This window comes from Pogona vitticeps, chromosome 6 (genome assembly GCF_051106095.1).
Source record: "Pogona vitticeps strain Pit_001003342236 chromosome 6, PviZW2.1, whole genome shotgun sequence".
In the NCBI taxonomy this organism is placed as follows: domain Eukaryota; kingdom Metazoa; phylum Chordata; class Lepidosauria; order Squamata; family Agamidae; genus Pogona; species Pogona vitticeps.
The window spans coordinates 54676149-54701030 of NC_135788.1; the positions used below are offsets into that span (position 1 = coordinate 54676149).

At 40.4% G+C, this 24882-nt stretch overlaps 1 protein-coding gene across 8 annotated transcripts in view; it reads right to left on the reverse strand.

Moving 5' to 3' along the window:
* Positions 1-24882, reverse strand: part of MYRIP (myosin VIIA and Rab interacting protein) — a 444899-nt gene that overhangs the window by 110959 nt on the left and 309058 nt on the right. For all 8 annotated transcript variants that reach the window (XM_073003547.2, XM_078377395.1, XM_073003545.2 and 5 more), the window contains 4 exons: positions 18735-18871; positions 13942-14025; positions 12355-12455; positions 8212-8292 (listed from right to left, as the gene is read on the reverse strand). In XM_073003547.2, the coding sequence (XP_072859648.2) occupies positions 8212-8292; positions 12355-12455; positions 13942-14025; positions 18735-18871 (403 nt within the window). The remainder of the gene's footprint in view (positions 1-8211; positions 8293-12354; positions 12456-13941; positions 14026-18734; positions 18872-24882) is intronic.

Sequence of the window (24882 nt, forward strand, 5' to 3'; positions counted from 1 at the left end):
TGAAGGAAGCCACGTGGGAGCTGACCGGGAGAGACGGAGACAGATTCCAGACGGCAGCATGAGAAGAAGGACGCCAGCTACAGACCGAGAGCAGCGTGGGCGTGCCATGATGATTAAAGCCTGTTTTCAATGTGGATCAAGGAATCATCTTTTGAAAGACTGTGAAGAGAAACAAGATTGTTTGAGAGGAGAGACGTTTCCAAACAGAAGAGAACCAGAAGCAGCAAATTACAGACGCTCTGCAGAAAGCAGCAGGAGAGGAATTTCTGTTGTTAACAAAACAAGAGATAAGGCGTCCAAGGTTGCAAACACACCTGTGTGGTTGATAGTGGAGCTGTAAATCACCTTACTAATGATAGAGAGATGTTTTGTTTTTTAGGAAACATGGAGCTGAGGAGCGTGACGCTGGCAAATGGACAGAAAGCAGACGTTGAAGCACAAGGGAAAGTGTATGTTCCCAGTCTGAAGCAAGAGATAAGTAACGTTTTACTGGTACCCACAACTGACTATCATATTTTAAGTGTCTCAGCCCTTGACAGACAGGGATTTTGTGTGATATTTGAAAAAGAGGAATGCATAATTAAGAAAAACAACAGAGTAGTTGCAAGAGCAAAGCAAGAGGATAATTTGTATGTGTTAAAAAGCAGAACACATAGAGACACACACATGGTGCATAAGAATGAGCATAAGAATGAGCCCCAACATAACAGTTGCATACACTTATTACACAGAAGACTGGGTCATGTGAACTTTAAAACTGTGCAGAGAATGGAGAACATTGCTAGAGGTGTAAACATAAAGGATTGTAAAAATTACTTGGACTGCCAAGTTTGTAAACAATGCAAAACGCATGTGGCTCCAAAAGGGACACAGAGTCTCAGAGAGTCAAGCAGACCTTTTGAGTTGGTACATGCTGACTTGATAGAACCATTTCCACCCTCATTAGGAGGGGCAAAATTTGCACTGGTGATAATTGATGATTATACACGCTTTTCATACTGTTTTACACTAAAATCAAAAACAGAGTTCTTTCAGACATTTAAAAATTGGGTGAAACCAATTGAACGACGCTTTGGCCACCAGGTGGCGCAATTGCAGTCTGATAGAGGTTCAGAGTTCATGAACACACAATTTCAAAGGTGGCTAGAATGCACAAGAATCAGACACAGAAAAAACAGCCCATATAGTCCATTTCAAAATGGTGTGGCTGAAAGGAGAAATGGGGTGCTCCAGGAAATGAAGGATGCACTGTTAATGGATGCAGAGATGCATCATGGGTACTGGGCGGAGGCTCTGAAAACTGCAAATTTTTTAATTAACAGAATTTGGTCATCTGCCATAGATCAGACCCCATATTTTATGTTGTTTGGTAAGGAACCTTCGTTAAAGCACTTAAGGGTATTTGGTTGTACTGCATGGGTACATGTACCAAAACAGCTAAGGAGAAAAGGCAAAGCTAAAACAAAGAAAATGAGGTTCCTGCGGGGGACCTGGCGGTTGGAGATTGGTGGCTGGCGGGACCCCCCCGACGGGTGGCTGGAGAGTGGAGATTGGACCCAGCCAGGACCGGGAGACCATAGCGCCGTGGCAGGAGCTGGAGGGAGCCGCGAGGTTGGTGGAACGCCGGAACATCAGGGCACCGGCGCCATGTTGGCGCTTCCCCCCAGCCTCTCTTTTTCCTGCTGGCTGGTTCTCAGTCAACAAGGACGCCTTTTTAATCGATCCCCAAGGGTCGAGAATAGTAGGGACAGAACTCTTTCCACCTTGGTTCCCTAGGTCTCTGATCCTGCACATGGACAACAATGTGAACCCTGAATTAACAACCAAGATCCAGGGACACTACCCCTTAGATGAAAACCATAAACCAGTGTTGCTCCTGGCTTCTTTTAGAACAAGGTTATGCAGGGGAGAAAGACAGTGCTGGGACACATGTGGGGGATAGCTACTGTACGTTTTGTAATTAGCAACTTTTTTTCTAAGTTATCATTATTACACAGTATTGGTTAATGTATGTATACAGTATCAATTTTATTTGTTGCACTGTATATGATTACGTTTTTTATTACTACTTGATTTGTTTATATTAAGTTACTTTGTTTTTTCTTTTTCCTTCTTTTTCTCTTTTCATTTCTTTTTCTTCCCTTCCCCCTCCTTTTCCCCCCCTTGGTCATGGAATGGAGGGCCTGCCCTCCCAGCGAGGGCCCCCAAAACATCTCAGTGGTCACGGGTAGAGGGAGATACGGTGTTGGCCCCACCCCTGCTCATATCAGAAGAACAATGGGCAGATGCTTAAAAGCTGTTCATTGTTCTGAGACAGGGTCCAACCCCCAGTATCAAGGTAGCCAGTCCAGTCTGCCATCTACTCTGTGCCTGGTGTTGTTGAATGCCAGGTCTGTATCCAACAAGGCCCAAATAATTCACGATCTTATCTTGGAGCAGGATGCAGACCTGGCATGCATAACCAAAACATGGATTGGCGGAGAGGGGGGTCCTCCCCTAGCATTCATCTGTCCGCCCGGTTATGCCGTCTAACACCAGGGTAGACTGGAGGGTCGGGGGGAGTAGCCATTGTTTATAAATCCAGCTTGGAGGTTGCTAGGTGCTCCTCAGTGGTAAAACCGGGTCTAGAGGCTCTCCACGTGTCGATCGGGGCTAGGGATGGTATTGGGATCTTGCTGGGCTACCGTGCTCCCCGCAACCCAGCCATTTCCCTACCGGAGCTGGTGGACTTTGTCTCTGCGGCACTGCTGGGTTCCCCGAACCTATTGGTTCTGGGGGATTTCAACGTGCATGCAGGGGCAGAGACTTCCAGGCCAGCTCTTGAGTTCTTGGAGACCATGGCCTTCTTGAACATGTCCCAACTTGTCAACAGCCCCACCCACGTGGGTGGCCATACACTTGACCTGGTTTTTTCCACAAATGGGAGCGAGAGTGGTCCGATGGTGACTAACCTTGAGTCGGTACCCTTGTCATGGTTGGATCACCAACTAATAAAATGCACCCTCAACATGGCTCTTCCCCCCTGCAGGGAGCAGGGACCTATTGTTATGGTCCACCCTCGAAGGCTAATGGATCCGGTTGGATTCCAGGAAGCCATGAGAGGCGTTACGACTGACCTGGCTGGCTCTCCTGTCGAGGTTCTGGTTGACAGCTGGTTCACAGCCACGGCTAGGGCTGTAGACATGATCGCTCCTAAACGCCCTCTCTGCCGCAGAGACTGCCCGGCGCCATGGTTTAACCAGGATCTCTGGGCATTGAAGCGGACCAGGAGACGGCAAGAGCGCAAATGGAGAAAGGACCCGACGGATTTGAATTGGATAGCTGTCAAGGTCGCTACTAACCTTTACCTGGCCAAGGTAAAGGCTGCCAGTCGAGCATACTTCGCTAACCGGATAAGCAAAGCGTCCAACCAGCAGGCGGAGCTATTCCGTATAGTACGCGACCTATCCGGGGTTGGTCTGAGTGATCGGCCTCCCCTTAGTCTTTCGCCAGACCAATTTGCAGCATTTTTAAAATCAAAAGTGGAGGCCATCTGCCGGGACCTCTCTCCTTTTTTGAACACAGTGAGTCGAGCAGAGAGGTCCAGCGCTCTGTCTTGCCTGGTGATACTTGACTCCTTTCAGCCTGTTACGCCTGATACTGTGGCCAGGGTGCTTGATCACTGTCATGAATTTGATTATGAAAATTGTAAAAGTAGAATAGAGATGGATTTTGTTTCATAACAGCAACGAAACAACTAGAAGCTGACTAATGTCCAGGTGTTAATTAGGAAGAAAAAATTGTACAAGGTCAGTACTTTTTCCAGCAGAAGAAAAAATCAAGAAGAACAAGTTGACCCTTATCTTATCAAAACTCCAACGGACAAGGACATAACGGCTTAATTTAAGAAAGGAAAGGAGGGAGATGAGGGACAGAGTTTGCTTGCACGACAGCCAGAGACGACACACGGAGAGAGATGCATCTGGCAGAACTTTAATTTGGAGACTGCGTAAGAATGTTAATTTAAGATATAGCTAGACTGTCTTTTGTTTTCGTTTTATAGAGGAAATATCTGGTGGTGAAGGCTGGGGGTATTGGAAATAATTAATTGGAAATAATTAATGATGTTATTATTTGTTTGAATGCTATCTTGTTTAATAAAAGATAAAAAGACAATTTGTCTGTAAGTTGGCTCCTTGTTTAGACCACAGCTACTATGGTAAAATTGGCTACTTTAAAAATATATTATTTGATCTGGCCGCGTTTACGCTACCAAATTAGGGTCCTAAAGTAGTAAAAGAGATCTTCCAGATCTTCCAGATTGTTTATTTAAAATCGGAACAGACTTGGGCGAAAGAGTGAGAAGTCGCCTAGAGCAAAATTACAGGACCCGATTTTGCTGACACTAGGGACGGATCATTCCAGACCCCTCTTTGTTTCGTGTAAAGGCAGTTCTAAGGAATGCTTTTACGACAATCGCTGTTGTGCCACCACCTCCTCCTTGGACCCTTGCCCGGCCTGGCTAATCAAAGCAGCCAGGCCCTTAACAACGGAATGGGCCACGGCTATAATTAATGGGTCTTTCATTGAGGGCAGATTTCCATCTGCCCTTAAGGACACACTCATTAAGCCCATCAGGAAGAAACCTAGTTTGACGGCGGACGAAATTGGCAATTATAGGCCCGTCACCAAAGTTTCTTTCCTTAGCAAGGTTGTCGAGAGGGTGGTGGCCGATCAGCTACAAGCCCTCCTGCATGAAACAGACGCCCTGGATCCATTTCAGTCGGGCCTCAGGCCGCGCCATGGTACAGAGACGCCATTGGTCACCCTGTGTGATGACCTACTGAGGGAGGCTGACAGGGGCAAAGTGTCTCTGTTGGTCCTCCTCAATATCTCAGCGGCCTTTGATACCATTGACCACGGTATCCTCCTGGGGAGGCTCTCCAATTTGGGAATAGGTGGCCTGGCATTGTCCTGGCTCCGTTCCTTCTTGGAGGACCGTCCCCAGAGAGTTCAGCTTGGGGAGAGTGTCTCAGCCCCGTGGATTCTCAATTGTGGGGTTCCGCAGGGGTCGATTATATCCCCAATGCTGTTTAACATCTATATGAGGCCGCTGGGAGGGGTCATCAGGGGGTGTGGGGCCATGTGTCATCAGTACGCTGATGACACCCAGCTCTACATCTCCTTTCTACCAACTGCAGGAGATGCCATTCTGTCCCTTCAGCGCTGCCTGGGGGCTGTACTGCAATGGATGCAGGAGAACGGGCTCAGGCTGAACCCGGACAAGACGGTGGTGCTGAGGGGGGGTGCTTCCACAGCCGGGGATTTGGGAAACTCCCTCTCTTTTGGCGGGGTGACTCTGCCCACCAGGGATGTGGTTCGCAGCTTGGGGATCCACCTGGACCCAGCGCTCTCCATGGAATTCCAGGTGGCGTCGGTGGTCCGTACCGCCTTTTTTCACCTAAGGCGGATAGCCCAGCTGCGGTCCTACCTTGATGTGGGGTCGCTCACTATCTTGGTGCATGCGCTCGTAATCTCGAGATTAGACCACTGTAATGTGCTCTACGTGGGGCTACCTTTGAGGCTGCTGCAGAAACTACAGGTGGTGCAGAATGCGGCGGCCAGATTACTTAGTGGTGTGAAAAAATACCAACATATTTCACCCACTCTGGCCGCTTTGCATTGGCTGCCCATCCGATTCCGCATCAACTTCAAAGTGTTGATGCTCAAGTACAAAGCCCTAAACAGTTTAGGGCCTCGATACTTGGCGGAACGCCTACTTCCACCAAGATCTACCTGTGTCACTCGTGCGAGCCAGGAGGTGAGGCTGAGGAGCCTAACGCTGAGGGAGGCCCGGAAGGAAAAGACAAGAAGTCAGGCCTTCTCGGCGGTGGCTCCTCGCCTCTGGAGCAATCTCCCTCCTGAGATTCGCGGGTCTCCCTCGCTGGGTATCTTTAAGAAGCAGTTGAAGACATGGATGTTTGGGCAGGCCTTTCCATCACATTCCTCTTGACCTCCCTCTTTCCTCTTTACTGTTTTGTTTTGCATTTCGTGTAACGTATTGCAATGTTTTTGTTAATTAGAATTGTTTATTTATATTGTTATTGTATCATTTTACTGTTGTTCGCCGCCTAGAGTGGTCCTCACCAATCAGATAGGTGGGGTATAAATTAAATAAAATTAAAATTAAAAAATTAAAATTATGAGCCTGGATCAAAAGCATATAGGTTTGTGGATGGTAACAGAAACATTGTGATATCCAGGTCTGCTAGCTTCAATGAAGGAGAAAATTGGGATAAAGTTCATGCTAATTCACAAATATATATCCCATTAAATGACAGAAGAAGAATTCAGTTTAGACAGTCAGAAACATATGAACAAGACACGAAGTCCTCTGCAGATGAAGAACATGAAGAACACGAAGAACATGAAGAAATACACATTAGCCAGTCAGAGATAGAGCCAGAAACACAGGGTCCTAGAAGGTCTGAAAGGACAAACAAGGGTGTGCCACCCAAAAGATTTGGAGTGGGTGGAGTGAGAGTCTGTCATGTATATGTTGAATCCAGAAATTACAAAGAGGTTATGGAACTTCCTAATTTTGAAAAGAGGAAATGGCTAGATGCCATGGATGAGGAAATGAAATCCATGGAGAAGCACAAAGCGTTTACAGAAACAAAGCTATATACAGAACACAGAGGTTACAGGTAACAAATGTGTGTTTAAATGAAAGTTAGAAAATATATGGTTCTTGAATGAAACAAGTGGTGCAATAAAAGTGATGGAAGACAACACTACCTGTATACACATGGCTGAAACAGAAAGAGTGAAAAATAGAAGTAAGCATGTTGATATTAAATATCATAATGTAAGAGAGGCAATAAGAGAGAAATTAATTGAGTTAGAGTATTGCCAAACTGAAGACAACATAGCTGATATACTGACTAAGCCTTTATGTACACAGAAGCATGAGAAATGTATAAATGAGTTGGGAATGTGTTATGTTCAGGCATAAAAAATTAGGAGGGGTGTCAGAATATAGAAATTTTATAGGTCTGAACATGTATAAGTGTTTCATTAACGAGCTGCCATTGTACACAGATGTGAGAATGCTGAATCACTCTGGAGATGATGCAATGTCTTGAAACCAGAAGAAGACCAGGTGCAAAGGATGAAGTCATCTGTCTTCTGATTGGACTAAAAATGCCATGTACATGTATATAAGTGGACTGTGTCTTTGTGTCTTTCTCTTCCTCCTCTACCACTTGCTGCAATGCATTATGCCCGATTGTATAAAGAATTCCTGCCATGCTGTTGAGATGCCTGCCTGTAAATATCTGTAAATACTTGTAAATACAACCGTCTTGCAACAAAAGAAGAACTTGTAACTGTCTTCAATAACTCTGCGTATTTCTACTGTCGCCAAACTGTGCCAGAAATAGAAACAAAACCCACACTGCTAGGCAGAATAGCAGGAAAAACCTTAAAATGTGCCACTTCTGTCTGGGTGGGATAAGGTTCAGACCAATCTTTAGAAGCCATTTTTATCAAAGAGGAAGAACTTTGTAAATGCTTCAGAAAGGTTTGCTTACTGACTTTTGTACTTTCATATCTGTCATAATTTACGGCATGCAAATCACTTTATAAGGGAGTCCCACAGCTAGCAGAATGTAATGGTGTGCAATCTACCTGGGCTATCTGGTTTAGCTAGGCTTTGTGGTTGTGGGCAGTCATCCCTAGAGAGGCCTGGAAAACTACCAGCAGGAATTGGGCCTTCTCGGTGGTGGCTGCAATGCTATGGAACACACTGCCTCCTGATATATGCCAGGTGCCCTCCTTCCTGACCTTCAGAAAACATGTAAAATCTGTGCTTTTTGAAAGAGGCCTTTAGGAATATTTTTCTCCTTTGACACTCTTGTGGATCCATGATTTTGATGTTGAATTTGCTTTGCCATTGCCTCTGAAGTTTTGTTTGCTTGTTTGTTCTTGCTGTTTTTATATTTATATGCTTGTGGTTGGTGGATGGGTAACTATTTTTCATTGTTGTTAGCTGTCCAGAGTAGTGCTTTATCAGCATGATAAGAAAGAAAGAAAGAAAGAAAGAAAGAAAGAAAGAAAGAAAGAAAGAAAGAAAGAATTAATTAATTAATTAATTAATTAATTAATTAATTAATTAATTAATTAATTAATTAATTAATTAATTCACCAAGTAGTGAAACCTATTAGTCATACCTTCTGGACAATGGTGGTAGCCAGCTCTTCTATCAACTCTTCCTTATGGTCCTGCAAGTAACAAACTTCATTTTGTTTGTCCTATATAAAAGACACACAGAAACATTTATTCACTCAGTTATGTGCACTTAGAAAGTAAATAATAAACATGCATAAGATTCATAATAATTTATGAAGAGAATATTGAAATAATAACAATCTTGCATGCTTTCTAACACTGCATATCAGTGGGAGACTTTTTAAGGACCTAATGGGATACTACTTTCCCAGTTATGGAGATGGGCATGAAGCACTTTGTGCCAAGGCATCTTAAGTTGTAGGGAATCCTTGCAGGAATCCCTGCCTGCCTCCTCATCTGAGTGGGCAGCTGCTGGAGGAAGCTGAGAAGAGAAGTCCACACTCCTGCTGGGACTGGAAGATCACATGATGGGGTGGAAATGAGCAGTACACACTGGCTGGTAAATGGGGGAGCTGGCTGAGGGTGGGGAACATGCAGCACCAGAGGTGCTGCACCAGTGACTTAAGACAACCAAGCATGAAGTGCTTCTGTGAGGTGAAGAGTCACCTCAACCAGGATCAGGAGAGTGTACCGTCCGACTATCAAACAAAGAACAAGAGATGGGAGTTAAAGAAAGGGAACTAAGTAAATTAGAAATAAATGAAGAGACTGCAAATCAGGCAGGAAAAGAGGAAGATAAAAAGGGGAGGGAAGAGGGGTGAGGTAAAAGCATGTTGGGGAAAAGAGGAGAAAGTAGAGGAAAAAGAGGAGCTTGTAGAGTTGATCCAAGAAGACTCCTGGACAGGACAGTGGGTGGAATTCAAAGTGACCCGTGAGTACACTGAGAGGGAATGGAGACGACAGATGTATAGAAAGCCACCTTATTGGTGGGAGACAGAGGAGAGAAAGCAAAAGAAAGAGTACAAAGCTTGGGTAAAAAGGGAAGAACAGAGAAGAGATGTATAGTGAGTCCGGAGACATCTCAAAAACTGATGAAGATATGTTAAATAATAAACCAGTTTTATTAGAAGAACTGAGTGTGATGACTGCTTCTTTGGACAAAGTTAAGTCAAAGGAGGTAGATGACAGGTGGTGAGATCACAGCTTCATGCCCATTTTTACCCAATAACCTATTAGAAAAGTTCTCTCCACCTCTGGTTTAGCCCTCCCCTCTTCTGGTTTGTTTCCTTTGCTTCCTTTGTTTGTTAGTCTCTCTCTCTCCTTTCCTGACCTCCCAACAATGCAGGAAGCATGGATGGGTTTCTTTATGTATGGAGAGTCTATTTTTTCTTATTTTTATACTGACTGTTGTGATGAGATGGGTTTTTGAGTTAAAGTCTTGTAAGGAATATGGGGTTTGTAACTGAGAAATGATCAAGAGAGGTTCCATCTTGTTTCTTTGTATAAAGTATCTTGGCTATGCTAACAGGTTGTTTTCTAGGTGAGCAGAGAGAATGTTATTCTGATAGCCTGAGAACAGGACTCGGTGTGATTAGATGGGAATTGTTGTGACTTTTTGCGAAACCACAGTAAACCCAAATAACATCTGGTGTGTATGGGAAAGAAGTCATGTGGTGTAACAGGACTGTTTGCCTAGTAACGAACTCTGATTGGATGACATCGTGGGAAGGTGCGATAAGCCCTTGCCAGTTACTCTTGAAAAAGGAACTTTTTGCCTATGGACATTGTCATTCAAGACCGACTCTCCATTCATTCGTGACACACGGGACTAACCTTTACTATACTGGATTACTCTTGGATTTATGGGCTTTTTCCTAAGGACTATGGATTACTTCTCTATGAACTATTATTTCTGGAATACTTCATGTGGACTATGCTCTTGTAATTTTGTAAGGACAATGGTACATTTACTGGATTTTTCTTTCCTAAGGACAATGGGACTTTTACTGAATTTTTCTTTTTAGTATAGGATTCTTGTTCTACAGAATCACTGAGGACTATAGACTTTTTATAACCTACTTGGATTATTTTGTTTTTACTAATGAATTACTGGAATGGAACTGTTGTTATTCTTTTTAATGGCTTTTTGTATTTTTGTAAGGTTTTGAACACTTTTCTATTTTTCATGTTTTCTTTGACTCACTACAGAGTTGTAAATAACTAACACAATGCTTATTTACTTGCCTTGGCTTAGTTTGGATTTAATACCTAGTAACATGCTTATTCTTTAATAAATTAAAGATTATAAAACTCAATTGGTTTTCTGAACAGTACACTTGTCTTAGGGTCATCTGAGAGTGCTGCCTTGGCCTAGCATACTTAAGGAGTCCAGCCAGTGGTGCAAGTTAAGTCTAAGGACTACAAAGCCCACTTGATCTTTTCACAGTAATATCTGAGAGTACAAGGGTGTTCTTATGTGGGCAGACTTGTAAGATGGAGTGTTGTAGCATGGCTAGCTGAGTTTGAACTCACTCAGCCCATTTTAGCGTGTGCAAACTCCTGATTGCTCTCTGTCCAGGCTTACGCAGATGTATTCGAACACCGTGTTTGCTCGCAACTATAGAAAGCAACGAACACCGTGTTTGCTCGCAACTATAGAAAGCAACGTAAGTAAAGTAAAGATACCCTTTTCCAATTAAAATGCTTCACGAGTGATTTTTAACATATAAAGCGCTAGTCACCATGAAAAGGGGTAGGCTACTGAGACTTAAGCCATTTTCTCATGCTTTCTCTGTACAGTTGTTTGTACCTGATTCTCTGCTATCTGTAAAAGGAATTAAAATTATCCAATAAAGAAACTTGACAAGTATTGGCAAAGCCAGTCTATTAGCACTAGCAGTATCTTCAGCTGAGAAGTACCAAGGACTGATGACTTTTTCATTAATGCTATGCACTAGGAGAACCTGCTTTTAATAGCCTCCAGGGATGCAACTAGTGCAGATGGCTACTGCCTTCATACTGTAGTGAGGTTGGAGGACAGAGAACGGTAGATTTTTCTGATCTGATTGGATGCTACTTAACTTTTCCAAATGTCACACACACTCCAGCAAGTAGTAGAGAAGTGTCAGTAGCAAGACGTATGCCTAAAACAGAGCTTAGAAAAGTTATTTTTCACACTACAGCTCACAGAAATCACCTCAACCAGGATTGTCGCTGGAAGTTTCTGGGAGTTACAAATGTAAATTTTACAATGGTGTGAAATGCTCATGGTATCTCTTTGATTCAGGCATGTCTAAGATTTTCCAGATCCATCTGTCTCTGCCATCACTTAATGTATTTATTTATTTATTTCCATTTCTATACCACCCCGTTAATGTTGCACCACTCTGGGCAGTTTACAATATCCCATTAAAACATAGTCCACAATATATAATAAATACAATATAATACAATTAAACCCTGTCACTAGCTTAAACTACTTTTAAATAAAAATACACAAATTAAACCCATTTGCGCATTTCAGGCCAAAATTACACTAGTGGAAGGCAGTTCATATAATTCAGTCTTAATTAGCTTCTTAAAAACTGGGAGCAATGGTGCCCCGGAAGCCTCTGTAGGAAGCTTATTTCAGAAGGGAAAGGTTGGTTCCAATCCCATGGTGTGGCCTGAACCCTGATTCGAATAGATCTAATACTATCCTTTTCCTCCAAGAACACCTGCAGCTGATCAGCCATCATCCTCTCAATCAAATTACCCAGGAGTGGAATTTTGGCAACAGGCCTATAGTTGTTAAGATCAGCTATTCCTAAACTGAGTTTCTCTGGAATGGGCTTTATAATCATTTCCTGTTGGAAAGCATTAGTGATGTGAGTAGCCTATTCTACTGTCATTTCCTTTCCAGATTTAAAGAGTCACAAAGGGATCTAGCGAAGTAGTGGCTTTGTAGCATGCAAGTGCCTTGTCCACATCCTCAGGCTATACTAGCTGAAACTGGAGGATAGGTAATGTTTGCCAGTTCAGAACATATCTCTTTGTCTCTCTGTTTTTTGCAGTCTAAAAGGTATGCTACTGAAATAATTTGTAGTGAAATAATGAGGATATATACATTACAGTGCTTTTAAATAATGGGAATAATCCTATGGTGATGAAGATCTGAGTGTTCTGTACAGTTAATTAAGCAGAAACTATTTTTATGGGAGAAAAAAAACTCTGCAAAAATATGAATGTAACTAAAGTATGTTTACCAAGCTGTTGCTGCTATACATTTCTGCCTTACATATAGCTTCTTCTATTGCTTCTTCTGCAACACGCAAAGCCACAGCAAGGATGTCCATCATGCTATGTCCTAGGCAAAAAATGCAGCCAAGTCAGTATAACATTTATGAAAGGAACAATTAAAGTTGATGAGAACCATTCTTCTGCTTTCTAAAAGAAAAAAAGCTTGCCTTTAAATTTATGCAACTCAGATGGTAGACATGGGATTTTCAGATTCCCCCCCCCTCCCCACTATATCTACTAGAATTCAGCAGGAATTGCCCCAGCCAGGATTCAAGTACGTAGTTGTGGCCAAAAAAATCCAGGTTCTCAGAGGAGTTTCAGGATCCTTCACCTATTCCCTGTTAAAGTTCTCTCTGCAGTGATGGCTCGTTAAGCTTGGAGAAAGAGGCGGATGGAGCTTTCCAAGCAAGCTTTCTAAACAAATCATTAGTCTGTTCATTAGGCTCTCAAAAAGTCTCAAACTCTCAAAAAGTATCAAACTCAAACTCTCAAAAAGCCATCCCATGTGCTTTGCAATTCCCATGGAGCTTAGAAAACTCCACCCATGTCCTTCTCCAGATGACCATCACTGCAGAGAACTTTAGTAATGAACAGGTGAAGATCCTGAAATGTCTCTAAGAACGTGGACTTTTTTGGCCCAACTACTACTTATCTCTAGCTGAGATAATTTCTGCTGAATTCTGGCAGTTTTACTGAAAAAAATCCAGGAATTCCATGCCTATTACATGGCATTGGATCATAGGTGGAAAGAGGGTAACGCTATCCAGCAAACAGCCCCACATGACTCCTCATTATGCAGCAATTGTACAAAGTTAAACAGAGGGGTTCCAAAGTTACTTTGAGCTTTAGTGTTGTAGGGAAAAGAATTTTTCCCCTGATTATATTATTTAGCTTCTCTTTTATTATGAGCTGCTTTGGCTGTGTCCTTCCAAAGAGAAAAAGAAGGTCTACATATCCATTCAATCATCCATAAATAAATTATTATGTAAATGGAAATCATTTTCATTAGAAGTAGGAATGCCTGCCACATATAAGGTGGACTATCATTCAGCTAACTAGTAGTTTCCCTGATCAGAGAAAACACAATCAAGTAAATGGACAGCTGAACTACATTAGAAGAAAGGGGCAAAATACAGCCATGTTCACTGACCAGCAAGAGCCTGCATTCCAAACAATGTGGTCAAAAGGCTATTGAAATAACAGCAGTTTCACAAATACTGCCCATCCTAACCAATAAAAACTCCCACCTGTCATAGGCAAACAGAAGGGGCTATTAACAGGCCTAAAACAGAGCTGGGGAAAGCTACAGTTTTGGACCACTGTTTCTAAACTTCCCCAGGTGGCACAGCTACCAGTCACAGAGGATTCTGAGAGCTAAAAAACAAAACAAAACAGTAGCTTTTCTCTGCTCTAGCCTGTAATATAAGCAGCTTTTAAAATCACTTGGCATGATATCAAATGGAGGAGACACAGCTATCCTCCAGTTATTAAATCTACTTTTATTCCATTTAAGCAGTTAGTTATGGTAAAAACAACATTTCACACAGAATTACCTTCCGTCTGCCTGTAGAAAGTAGAGTCACTGCCACATATGCTTCCTTCATTTTCTATAGTCCCCTCGCATAAACTTCCTACTTCTGCTCAAAATAAGACCACCATTAGTATTATTAATACTGTGTAACAGCATATATTTAGCATCAGGACAAAAGCATCATTGATGAATACGGCAGTAATTTCTAAGTGCATCATTTTCAAAACGGATGGCTGCTAAATATCCTTAACATAAATACATTCAGTTAGAAATACTGCATATAATCTATAGGTTTTTTTAAAAAAATTCCTTCCAAAGTGAAAATATTTTCATATACTGGGTTAATCTCTGGATTCAGATAATGTCTGCTGAGTAAAAGAGAGAACCTAGAGTTAACAATAAATTGAGATTGCATACAGAATGTTCGTGGAGAGGATTTGTGTTGAACGTGACATTCTGGAAATGAAATAGATCATGGATTATAAAGGGCATCATTTCATAGATTAAAAAATTAATCTTGCTTCAGTATCAAATGGAACAAGTACTATATCTTATAGTTATGCAGGGAAGATTGTAAAAGCAGGAGCTTGCAGTGACCATGAAAGAGAGAAATTCTGAGAGAGAAAATGGGGTCTTAACAATACAGTTTAAAGGAGAGTTTTCTGCCACAGACATAGCAACAATATGACTAGCAATGCTCCTGTCATGCTTGCCAGAAAAAGGAAAGTATGCTAAGACATTGGTTCTCAAACTTTGGCCCTCCAAATGTTGTAATTTCAGTTCTTAAAAGCCACAAAGAAGCATGGCCAATGATGGGGTTTTCAGAACTGATGTTCAAACATGGGGGTTCCGAGACTGAGACTGAGAACCACTACAAGTGTGCTGAACCACCAGGAACTGGTTCGTTCTTCCAATGTCTCACCCAATATTTCTTCCCCTCTGCAGACTGTAGCCCTTAACCATAACTCCTGCACAACAGAAAGGAGGTTAGACCAAGTTAACATAGCCTATTCTTTTAAACACATGACAGGGACCTGTGATGGGGAAGAACATTAATAGGAATAATTTAGATAAAGGTTATAAAGATAAACCAATTTGTCAGACAAATTTAACCTCTTATCTGTCAATTAACAGAAACTAACATCTACTGTACACCAATAATCACCCACTGTAGGAGGGTGCTTACAAGATGAAGCTCACAAGCAAAGTAAACTGAACCTTTTCCCTTGCAGTGCCCTCTAGAGAAATGCATATTTCTCTGATTTGAGAATTGCATGGAAAAGTACAGACCACTTAAACTGTATTCCAGGATTTGCTTGTCTTCAGCTGAGAGAACTTAAATACATAAAGTCTCAGAAGTCTTTCATTAAGGTCTTCATGTTATATATTTTGAATACCATGTCACAGACATATTATTTATCATTGTAAAAGAACATATTCTACACTCCATATCTATTTTTCAATTTTTCTAGGAAAAACCAACCAAAAAAAAGAGGCCTTCCCATCTCTAGCAAAGCAACAGGATTTTGGACAGCATTTAGATCCTACAACAAACTGCTGAGACAATATGATTACAAAATTTAACATAGAGATGGGGAGTTTATGTTTTTTGGAGTATAATTCTCAAAAACATAGGATCAGCAGTGAACACTCTCACTGAAGGAATCTGGGAGTTATAATTCAAAAAGCTAACTTTTCTCAGCTCTGATCTAACATCAGTCACAATATCAGGAGCTTATTTGCCTCCTCGTACATCTTTAACTTCCAACAGCCCTCGCTTGCCCTCTAAATCAGTAGTCCCCAACCTTGGGCCTCCAGATGTTCTTGGACTACAACTCCCAGAAGCCTTCACCACTGCCTTTGCTGGCCAGGGTTTCTGGGAGTTGAAGTCCAATAACATCTGGAGGTCCATGGGTGGGGACCACTACTCTAAATGACACAAACATAAGAATGCCACAAATGCAGAGTGCACAGGTTTTCTCTACAAATGAATAAATATACACAAATCATCCAACAACATTTAGAATTCAAGGAGATAACATTCCCATTTCCCAAAACACATCTACTATTGACTTGAAAACTTATTTTAAAACAAAGGAATTTCAGACAGAAAGTAAAATTGAAATTGAGGTAACTCAAATGAATAAAAAAATGCTTTTCTATTTGCTCTGGTATGTATTCACAAAGGCTTTCACGGCCAGGACCTACTGAACAGACAGATGGAGTGGCCATGGGGAGCCCCCTCAGCCTGGTTATAGCAAACTTCTACATGGAGCATTTCGAAAAACTGGCCCTGGCTTTGGCACCCTTCGCACCCACAGTCTGGTTCCGATATGGGGATGACACCTTTGCAATTTGGAACCATTGTGAAGAAAAATTGGAAGAATTTCTAAACCATCTCAACAGCATCCACCCAAATATACAATTCACCATGGAAAAAGAAATAGAGGCCCAACTGCTGTTCTTAGATGTCATGGTCTTACGCAAAACTGACCTCCGACTGGGACACAAGGTCTACAGAAAACCCACCCATAAAGACCAGTACCTACACAAAAACCCCAACCACCACCCACAGCAAAAAAGAGGCATAATCAAAACACTGGTAGACCGTGCAAATCGGAACTGTGAAGCTGTTTCCCAGCACTGAACTCAAACATCTGAATTGGGCCATACAGGCAAATGGCTACTTCAAAAATGAAATCACAAGAGCCATCAAACCAAGAAAACAACACCAAACTGAAGAAGAAAAACAGCCACCAACAAATAAAATATTTCTGCCATACATCAAATGGGGGAACGGATCGCATGGGGAAACTTTTGAAAAAACACAAACTACAAACAGTATTCAAGCCCACCACAAAAATACAACAAATGTTATGGTCAGCAAAGGACAGAAGGGACCCCCCTCACCACTGCAGGAGTATACCGGATACCTTGCAGTTGTGGCCAGGTATTAGAACCACAAAATGAAGCATCCACACCAAAATCAAAGAACATGAGAGACACTGCAGACTAAAACAACCAGAAAAATCTGCAGTAGCTGAACATGCCCTAAAACAAGCTGGACATGAAATTCTATTTCAAAATACTGAAATACTGGACAACACCAGCAATCATTATGTTAGACTGCATAGGGAAGCCACTGAAATCCACAAACACCAGCAGAACTTCAACAAAAAAGAAGAAAGTTTAAAACTCAACAAAGCTTGGCTCTCAGCACTGAAAAATACAGCCTGCAAAAGGTCAACGAATTCTACCCAGCCACAAGGACCAGTGATCACTACACACAAAAGACCAGCTAACCACACCCATCAATCACAGTGACAGATAATCTCTCCTCCTTATCACAACAATACACCCACAACAAAAAAACATTGATCACCATAATCACCCATCTCCTGAAAAGGACAAAAAGCTGATCCCACAGCTATAAATACTCAACTCCCGAACAAACTGCACCAGAGCACAGAGTGCTACTCTTGTCCTCTGAAGATGCCAGCCAGAGAGACTGGTGAAAAGTTAGGAAGAACAACCTTCAGAACATGGCCAAAGAGCCCAAAAAACTCACAACAACCTGCTCTGGTATGATTAGAGAAACCTGTGTCCGGTTCCATTAAGCTGTTAATTAAACTATAAAAACTGGACAACTGAGTTAGCCACAGGTTGCTATTGTTATGAAAGGTCACTTTGGCTGAAACTATACACTTGGAAAAAACTATACTGAAGCCACAGTGAATTTTGGCATATTAGGCCATATCAAGCCTACTCCAGTTCAAAGTGGTGCCTAAGACAGTTGTCTTTCACTTCAAATTTTACATGAACACAGCAGTTTCTGGAGGTACAGGACCACCCTTTTTTTAACTTCCAGTCATTTTCCTACCCCACCCCCACCCCCTGTTGTCCACCTTCCCATTCCCCCTCAATTGCCATTGTGTCTTCTGTTTTTTCATCTTTGTTTCTCTGTGCACATATGCTGATTTACAAATCTTTTTAAAACCATTAATAAAAATTGCACATCCAAAACTGTGCATAAAATGTTTTTTAAAAATAAAAAAGCGGTGCAGATGGGGTTCATGATGGTTCTCCCATGTAACACTGCACCACATCCCCAATATGCCCACTGCAAAGGCTTGGCAGATGAATTCCAGTGGGAATTTATTAGCTGCCAGATGGAATTGACTGAATGTTATGTCAATTGCCTTCCACATGGATTAAGCAACAGGATTTCAACCATTGCCATTTGGGCCCATTTCTCTCTCTCCATGCACATATAGATGGCAAATAAGAACAGCATTTCTTGCATCTCTGCTTTATTAAAAGAATATGCTACAATAAAGCCTCAAATAGCCCTTGGAGAGAACAGGACAGAGTGAAAATTCCCTTTTATAGTTGTCAATACAGACCCATCCCTACGGTGGAGCTCTGATCTCCAACCCACACCCGACTGCTCCCAGTAACTATGGATGTGATCTACAGCTTTACCAATCTTCAACCATACCCACAATGTGGGGTTGGGAAGAATTAGACCAAAACTGAGTCTGCTTTAAATGAAGTAGCCTCCTACTGCTGTGAATGGATGAAGTATTTCAGCGGGTGAAGAGGGTGATGGTTTTGTTTCAAAGTTTTAATTTCTGTTGGATTTTTTTTAGAGCTACACAGGTACAAACAAGACAACAAACAGCTCTCTTTACACTTCTGCTCTGTCAACAAGAAACCAACAAGGCTTGTGAGGCAACCTCTGGCACTAGTTTCTTCAGAATTGCAGCTCAATCTTGTTTTGTACAGGACTTTTGGTAACTGTTATTTTCTCTTTACCTAGCATGTCTGAATAAGCTCCAGTCTCCAGTTGATGTTTTCTGTACAGGTTCTTTAAGACTTTAGCGCTTCCAAAACGCTTGAAGCGACTTTTCACATTATTGTAGTACCATTCCAGGGATTGAGCCCTTAAAAGTCTACAGAGAGACAGAGAGAGAGAGAGAGATTTAGAAATGTAGAATTTATTACAGTAAATTAAGATACATTGTATTTCATTCAAAACAATTTGCATTTCTGTATAGTTTCAAGAAGGTTAGGTTGGGAAAAAATAAATAAGGAAAGTGACACTACAGGTTTCCTGCCTATTCATACATTATGTCTCTGCCTCTGTCCCTCCTCTGACAAATGGAAATTGTTTTGAAATTCATTTTGTTTGAAAATTCATCAGAAACATATCCATCTGACATTTCACTTGTAAATTAATTTCTACAATAAATCTTAAGCCGTGTATCTGTTATGAAGTCTGTAACAGATTACAATGAGTCTAAAAGATTTTCAGCCTCTTAAGATTCTGGTCCCACAATGTCCTCCTAATTCCTTCTGTGTAGAGGATTTAGAGGGGGAAGAGCTGCTAATTTTGTAGAAAGTGCTACAATGAAGGGCCCATTCAAAAGAGAAACAAGGACACTTTCATTTTATTTCAGAATCCTTTAATGTTGACTCGGATATTAAAAGCCATGAGTTATTGCATTCTGTAAATTTAATCTTTTCATGTGCCAGGATTACTGGGGGGAAAACTGTTTCCAGATATCTACACAGAAGCTTTCTTCCATTTACCTATATTGCAATATATGCTACTTCTCACCATGAAATACAAATTCTCATTTAAACAACATTAGTCACACTCATTCCAAAAGGAAAGAAATGGCAGTAGTTTTTTCTTTTCATTTCTGTGCTACAAAGACTTTGATATTAATTGTTCACAGACCTAAATCCCAAGGTCACAAATTGTGTTACACAAAGTAATTATTCAGTCAAATTCTATTACAGATGATTTTTTTTCAACAGCAGCAGCAGCAACAAGCATAAATTACTGTGATTTAGTATCAGGATTATATGTATGATGAATCGACTTGATATCTCAACATGTAAAAATTTGACTTGAGTATTCACGAAATAAATAAACTTTATGTAAATGTGGTAACACTGACCGTGAATAAGTGAGATCACACACAGGGAGAATGCAGAGGCAAAAATCTAAAAGAACTGGGATTAAGTCCTGTGACAATCCAGCAATCATGTCAACTCAATAGTAAAAGTGACAGAAGGGAGAAGAATAGGAGGAAACCTAGAAATGTTCCTAGAGCTCTTTACCCACAAATGGTAATTGTTTGTTGATTCTTATTTTTATGTAACATCCAAATAAATCATTTTCAACTTATTCCTTCCAGAGTTTGTTTGCTACCCTTCCAGTTTTTCTCAGAACTGATTTATGTACTTAAAAATAAGTAACTGCAGCACAAATCTATACAATATTTAAAAGTGAAGTGCTATTGAGACTTCCAATGGTTTTTCTATTACATTTTGTTACATTTTGGACTATAAATTCTAGAATTCCTTAGCCAACATGACCATTAGTGAGATTCCAGAAGCTATAGTCCAGAAAAGAAAGTTTTTGAAGTGCTGAGTTAGATACTCGTTGTTTGCAAGGTTGTACAGTATTCTTGATGCCTGTTGATTCTGCCTGGAGACTTAAGCCTAGATCTAACATTACACTAACAGTTGTCTGCTACTGAAAAGGGACTTCCTACTACCACAGCCTTGTATGCACCCTGATATCCTATTTCTGGAGAATTTTCCAGCATTCCAGAGCAGGGCAGGGCAGCTCTCCAGGGCCTCATGCAGAGGTCCTACCTGATCTTTTAAAACTTTGTTAGGAGGAATCTGCGGTCATTCAAATTTGGCTTGAACTCAAGCTCTTTTATCCTTAGCCAGTATAGCCAACAATGAGAATGATGGGAGATATGCTATTGCAACAAGGGTGGGAATTTCTAGTGCCACCTGCCAAACTTCCATGCTGCCCCAAAATCTGCTTTTATGGGATTTTCAACTTTTTGTAGCAGGACTGAAAAGGCATATGGTTATTTCATACATCACTAGCTCTCCAGGGCTGCAGATGGGTTTTCTGCTATGGTTGCTGTCTGGGAAATTTGTGATGCTCCAAAGGTTCATTGACTGCAATGTTCATTAGCCTTAGCTAGTATCGTTAGTGATGAGGGATGACTGGAGCTGTAGCCGAAGAACCTCTGGAAAGCTGCACATTTCCCATCTCTGTTCTAAGGGGAAACGGTGGGGTCTGACCAGGGAATGGTGCCTTCTGCATTGAGAGCACATGTTCTGCACCACTGAGCTATAGTCCCTCCATAGTAGACCTATGCAAATTTAAATAAATAAATAAATGTTAATAACATGGACAAGTATTCTGGCAAAATAGTGGAACAGTGTTATCTAAGTACACATTGATTATCAGATTTTAAAAGAGAGTATTATCAGTATTGGTGGTTACTGTAAGTTTGAAATCATTGTGGATTTTGGATAATAAATTAGTAATTTTAATGGAAAACATTTTAAAAATCCAATGTAACGAAGTAACCAAGGTTGGTCAAAATGACTAGATAGGCGGGGTATAAATACAATAAATAAATAAATAAATAAATAAATAAATAAATAAATAAATAAATAAATAAATAAATAAATAAATATCCACTTACCTATAAGTTAGACCATTTATATGTAATATATAGATATGAATAAATTGCAATACAAAACTATATACTTATTACGGAACCTTATTTTTTTTAAAAAAAATGGAATAATTCAATATTTGACACATTCATCTTTCTCAGGATATGTCTACAAACAAACCTAGGATCTTGAACATTAGACATCAGTATAGCAATTAGAAATTAGTAGTTTACTCCTTCTGCAACATGTAGAATCATAAAATGACAAAATAATTGCAAACTTTATAACATCAGACTCTTTTAAAAATATATTATTAAAAGAAAAAGAAATCATAAATTTCCACAATGAAACAAACACATAGAAAGGAACAAAAAACAAAAACTCATATGGAAGTAATCCCATATTCCAAACATATCATTCTACAAATTAGCATGTATGGAAGATGAAGGAGGAGAGCTCTTACATACATATACCATAAAGTGAGACAACACATCTAGAAAATTATTTCTGATGTATACAGAGTGATTAACACAAACATGTGATTGTACTTTTTCCATAAGAGCCAAATGCCAAACTTTTTTCACCCATCCAGATACTGTAAGATTATTATCTGTTTTCAGATTTGTTTCAATTAATATTCTAGCAGCTAGACAAAGTAGAAACAGAATATTTCAATGATCTAAATGCTGATTTTCATCAGTAAATAATGAAATAATACCAATTACTGGGGACATCAATATTATTGATGGGTAATAACTTCCAATTCAGTTAAAATAAGTTTCCAAGACTCAGAAATATAGGGCAATCCCACCATAAATATAGGTCAGTACTAGAGATGGGGGTATTCATATTTGTATATGAATATCCCCCTACAGGTGGAAATAATGAAGGATAGCCTTCCTATCGCACCGTTGTCCACAATGGATTAGCTACTTTGCAACCTGGCAGAGACGCTTGTCATCCCGCTTCCTGCTGGAGTGGCTAATCCATTGAGGACAATGGTGTGATACGAAGGCTCCATCAAGCGCGTTTCTGCAGCAGAATGGTGAGTGGACAGTCCCATTATTTCCACCTGTGGGGGGATATTTGTATTCATATACGAATACAAACATCCCCGTCTCTAGTCAGTACCAAGTTGACCAAGATACCCAGTGTAGTGTAATGGATAGTGTAATGAGCTAGGACTCAGGAGGCCTGGGTTTGAATTCCTGATCAGCTCTAGAAACTGGGGGAGTGGAACTGGTAGAACCTCTCCTTAAATATCTCACTTACTTTGAAAGTTCTGCTAGGGCCGCTATACTTTGGTTCTGACTTGAAAACACATGACAACAGGAATCAAGTTGACCACAATTCCTCCAAAACATGGAGAGGAAATTTTAGTATTGCAATTCAATCTAAGAGGGATCAAACACAGTATATTGAGTAACTTTAGGCCTTTTTAAAGCTAGCCAAATCTGATTTCAATGGAGCAAACTTGCCACATTCAATGCCAAACTTTATCATTAATTTGAATCTGTAAATCTGACTCACAGCTCTTCTTTAATGGTGTATTGTATCACTGTAAATTGAGTCTACCAGAATGTTATAGATATGAGAAGTAAAGTTCTTTGCTTCCATTTTAGAATAAAATAATAGTAATTCAAAACTGGATAATGGCTTGCATGCCTAATCCTTTGCTTGGGAAATACCAATGAAATGCTCAATTTGTAAAAACTAAAACCAGCTGGGATCAATATAGTCTATTTGATTTCTGATTTGTGTAACAGTTTTGGGGTTCTTTCCTTCAAATAGTACAGACCCTTATTTCCCATTGACCACACTGTGATTATTTATATTCATTTTAAAAATGATAGATGATGGAAAAAATTGAATTAAACAAGAGGAATGTGGACTTAATTTTTTATGATGCCACGTCCAGATCTTAAATGTAGTAAATAGATTTGAATGTGACCAAGGTCTTTCAGTTTATACATTCTAAATGGGAGGCTTCATTCAGTTCTTCAAGAATACATCCTTTCCACCATCAGAATCCTGTAATAATTCATCCTATCATATCTATAAATTAAGAAATCTCAAAGTTAATGCTGATTGTCTGTACATAAAATGACATCTTGGGCAGAGCTTAGAGCACTGCTGGTTTAGATATCTGGTTGTGGTACCAGGGGTTGAGAGTTCAATTCGCCGCTGTGCCTCCCCAACAGGGGCTGTACTTGATTATCCATAGGGTCCCTTCCAGCTCTGCAGCATTATTTTTGGGGACTTCAGCTCCCACTTGCAATGTGCTGGATGCAGACCTGGGGAGATAGGGTCCCCCAAAATCTAGCTATGGCCTAATGGAACAAAAAATGATCAACAAATATTACAGCACTTGCAAAATAAAAACAATACTTTTTTTTCCAAAGCTGATCCTGCTATCAAATTATGCCTCTCAACTTCATTTGTATTTTAAAATAAATCCAGGGAGGGGGACCCCTGGGAAAATTAAACTAAAGAAATTGTGTGTGTGAAATTATCATATATAATTCAATACATGCTAAAACTTTAAAGTAAACCTTATTTTAATCCTTTATAATTCATGTAGTAATTAGGTCTCCAAAGACCATTATATTAAAAAAACAGCAGTGGCAAGAAGATCAAAGTAACCATTTAAGACTACAGTTTCAACCCTATGACTAAGAACTTTATCTTATGGATTTTAATTTCTTTGGACAATGTTTTATTAATTACATCTGACAGTGTAATACAATTGGTGTAAATCTCATCAGCAACTTGTGACAAGTTAAGAAGGAAACGTGCATTAACTTCTCAACTTGTGACAAGTCACTGCTGACATTTATTTATTTATTTATTTATTTATTTATTTATTTATTTATTTATTTATTTATTTATTTATTTAACTTATATGCCGCCCACTCTACCCAAAGGTCTCTGGGCGGCTTACAACATTTAAAATACAATAAAAAGGCAAAATAAAAGAGCAAAATAATTAAAATGCAATTAAAAATATATACTCTAAAAATTGCCATGAGACCCACAGCTGATATTATTTCAATTAAAAGCCTTTTGGAACAGGAAGGTTTTGATCTGGCGCTGAAATGTCATCAGTGTCGGTGCCAGATGAATCTCAGTCAGGAGGGCATTCCATAGCCTGGGGGCAGCTGCCAAAAAGGCGCTTTCTCTACAAGCCCTCCCTCTTATCTCCTTAAGGGACGGCTCTTTCAAAAGGGCCCCCTGGTTAGATCCTAACTGCTGGGTAGGTTCATATGGAAGGAGGTGGTCCTTCAGGTGTCCAGGTCCCAAGCCGATTAGGGCTTTATATGTCAAAACAAGCACTTTGAATTGGGCTCGGGCAGCAATTGGTAGCCAATGTAAATTATACAGAATCGGCTTGATGTGTTCTCTAGCGGCCCCACCATTCACCAGCCGCGCAGCTCAATTCTGGACCAGTTGCAGTCACCGGACG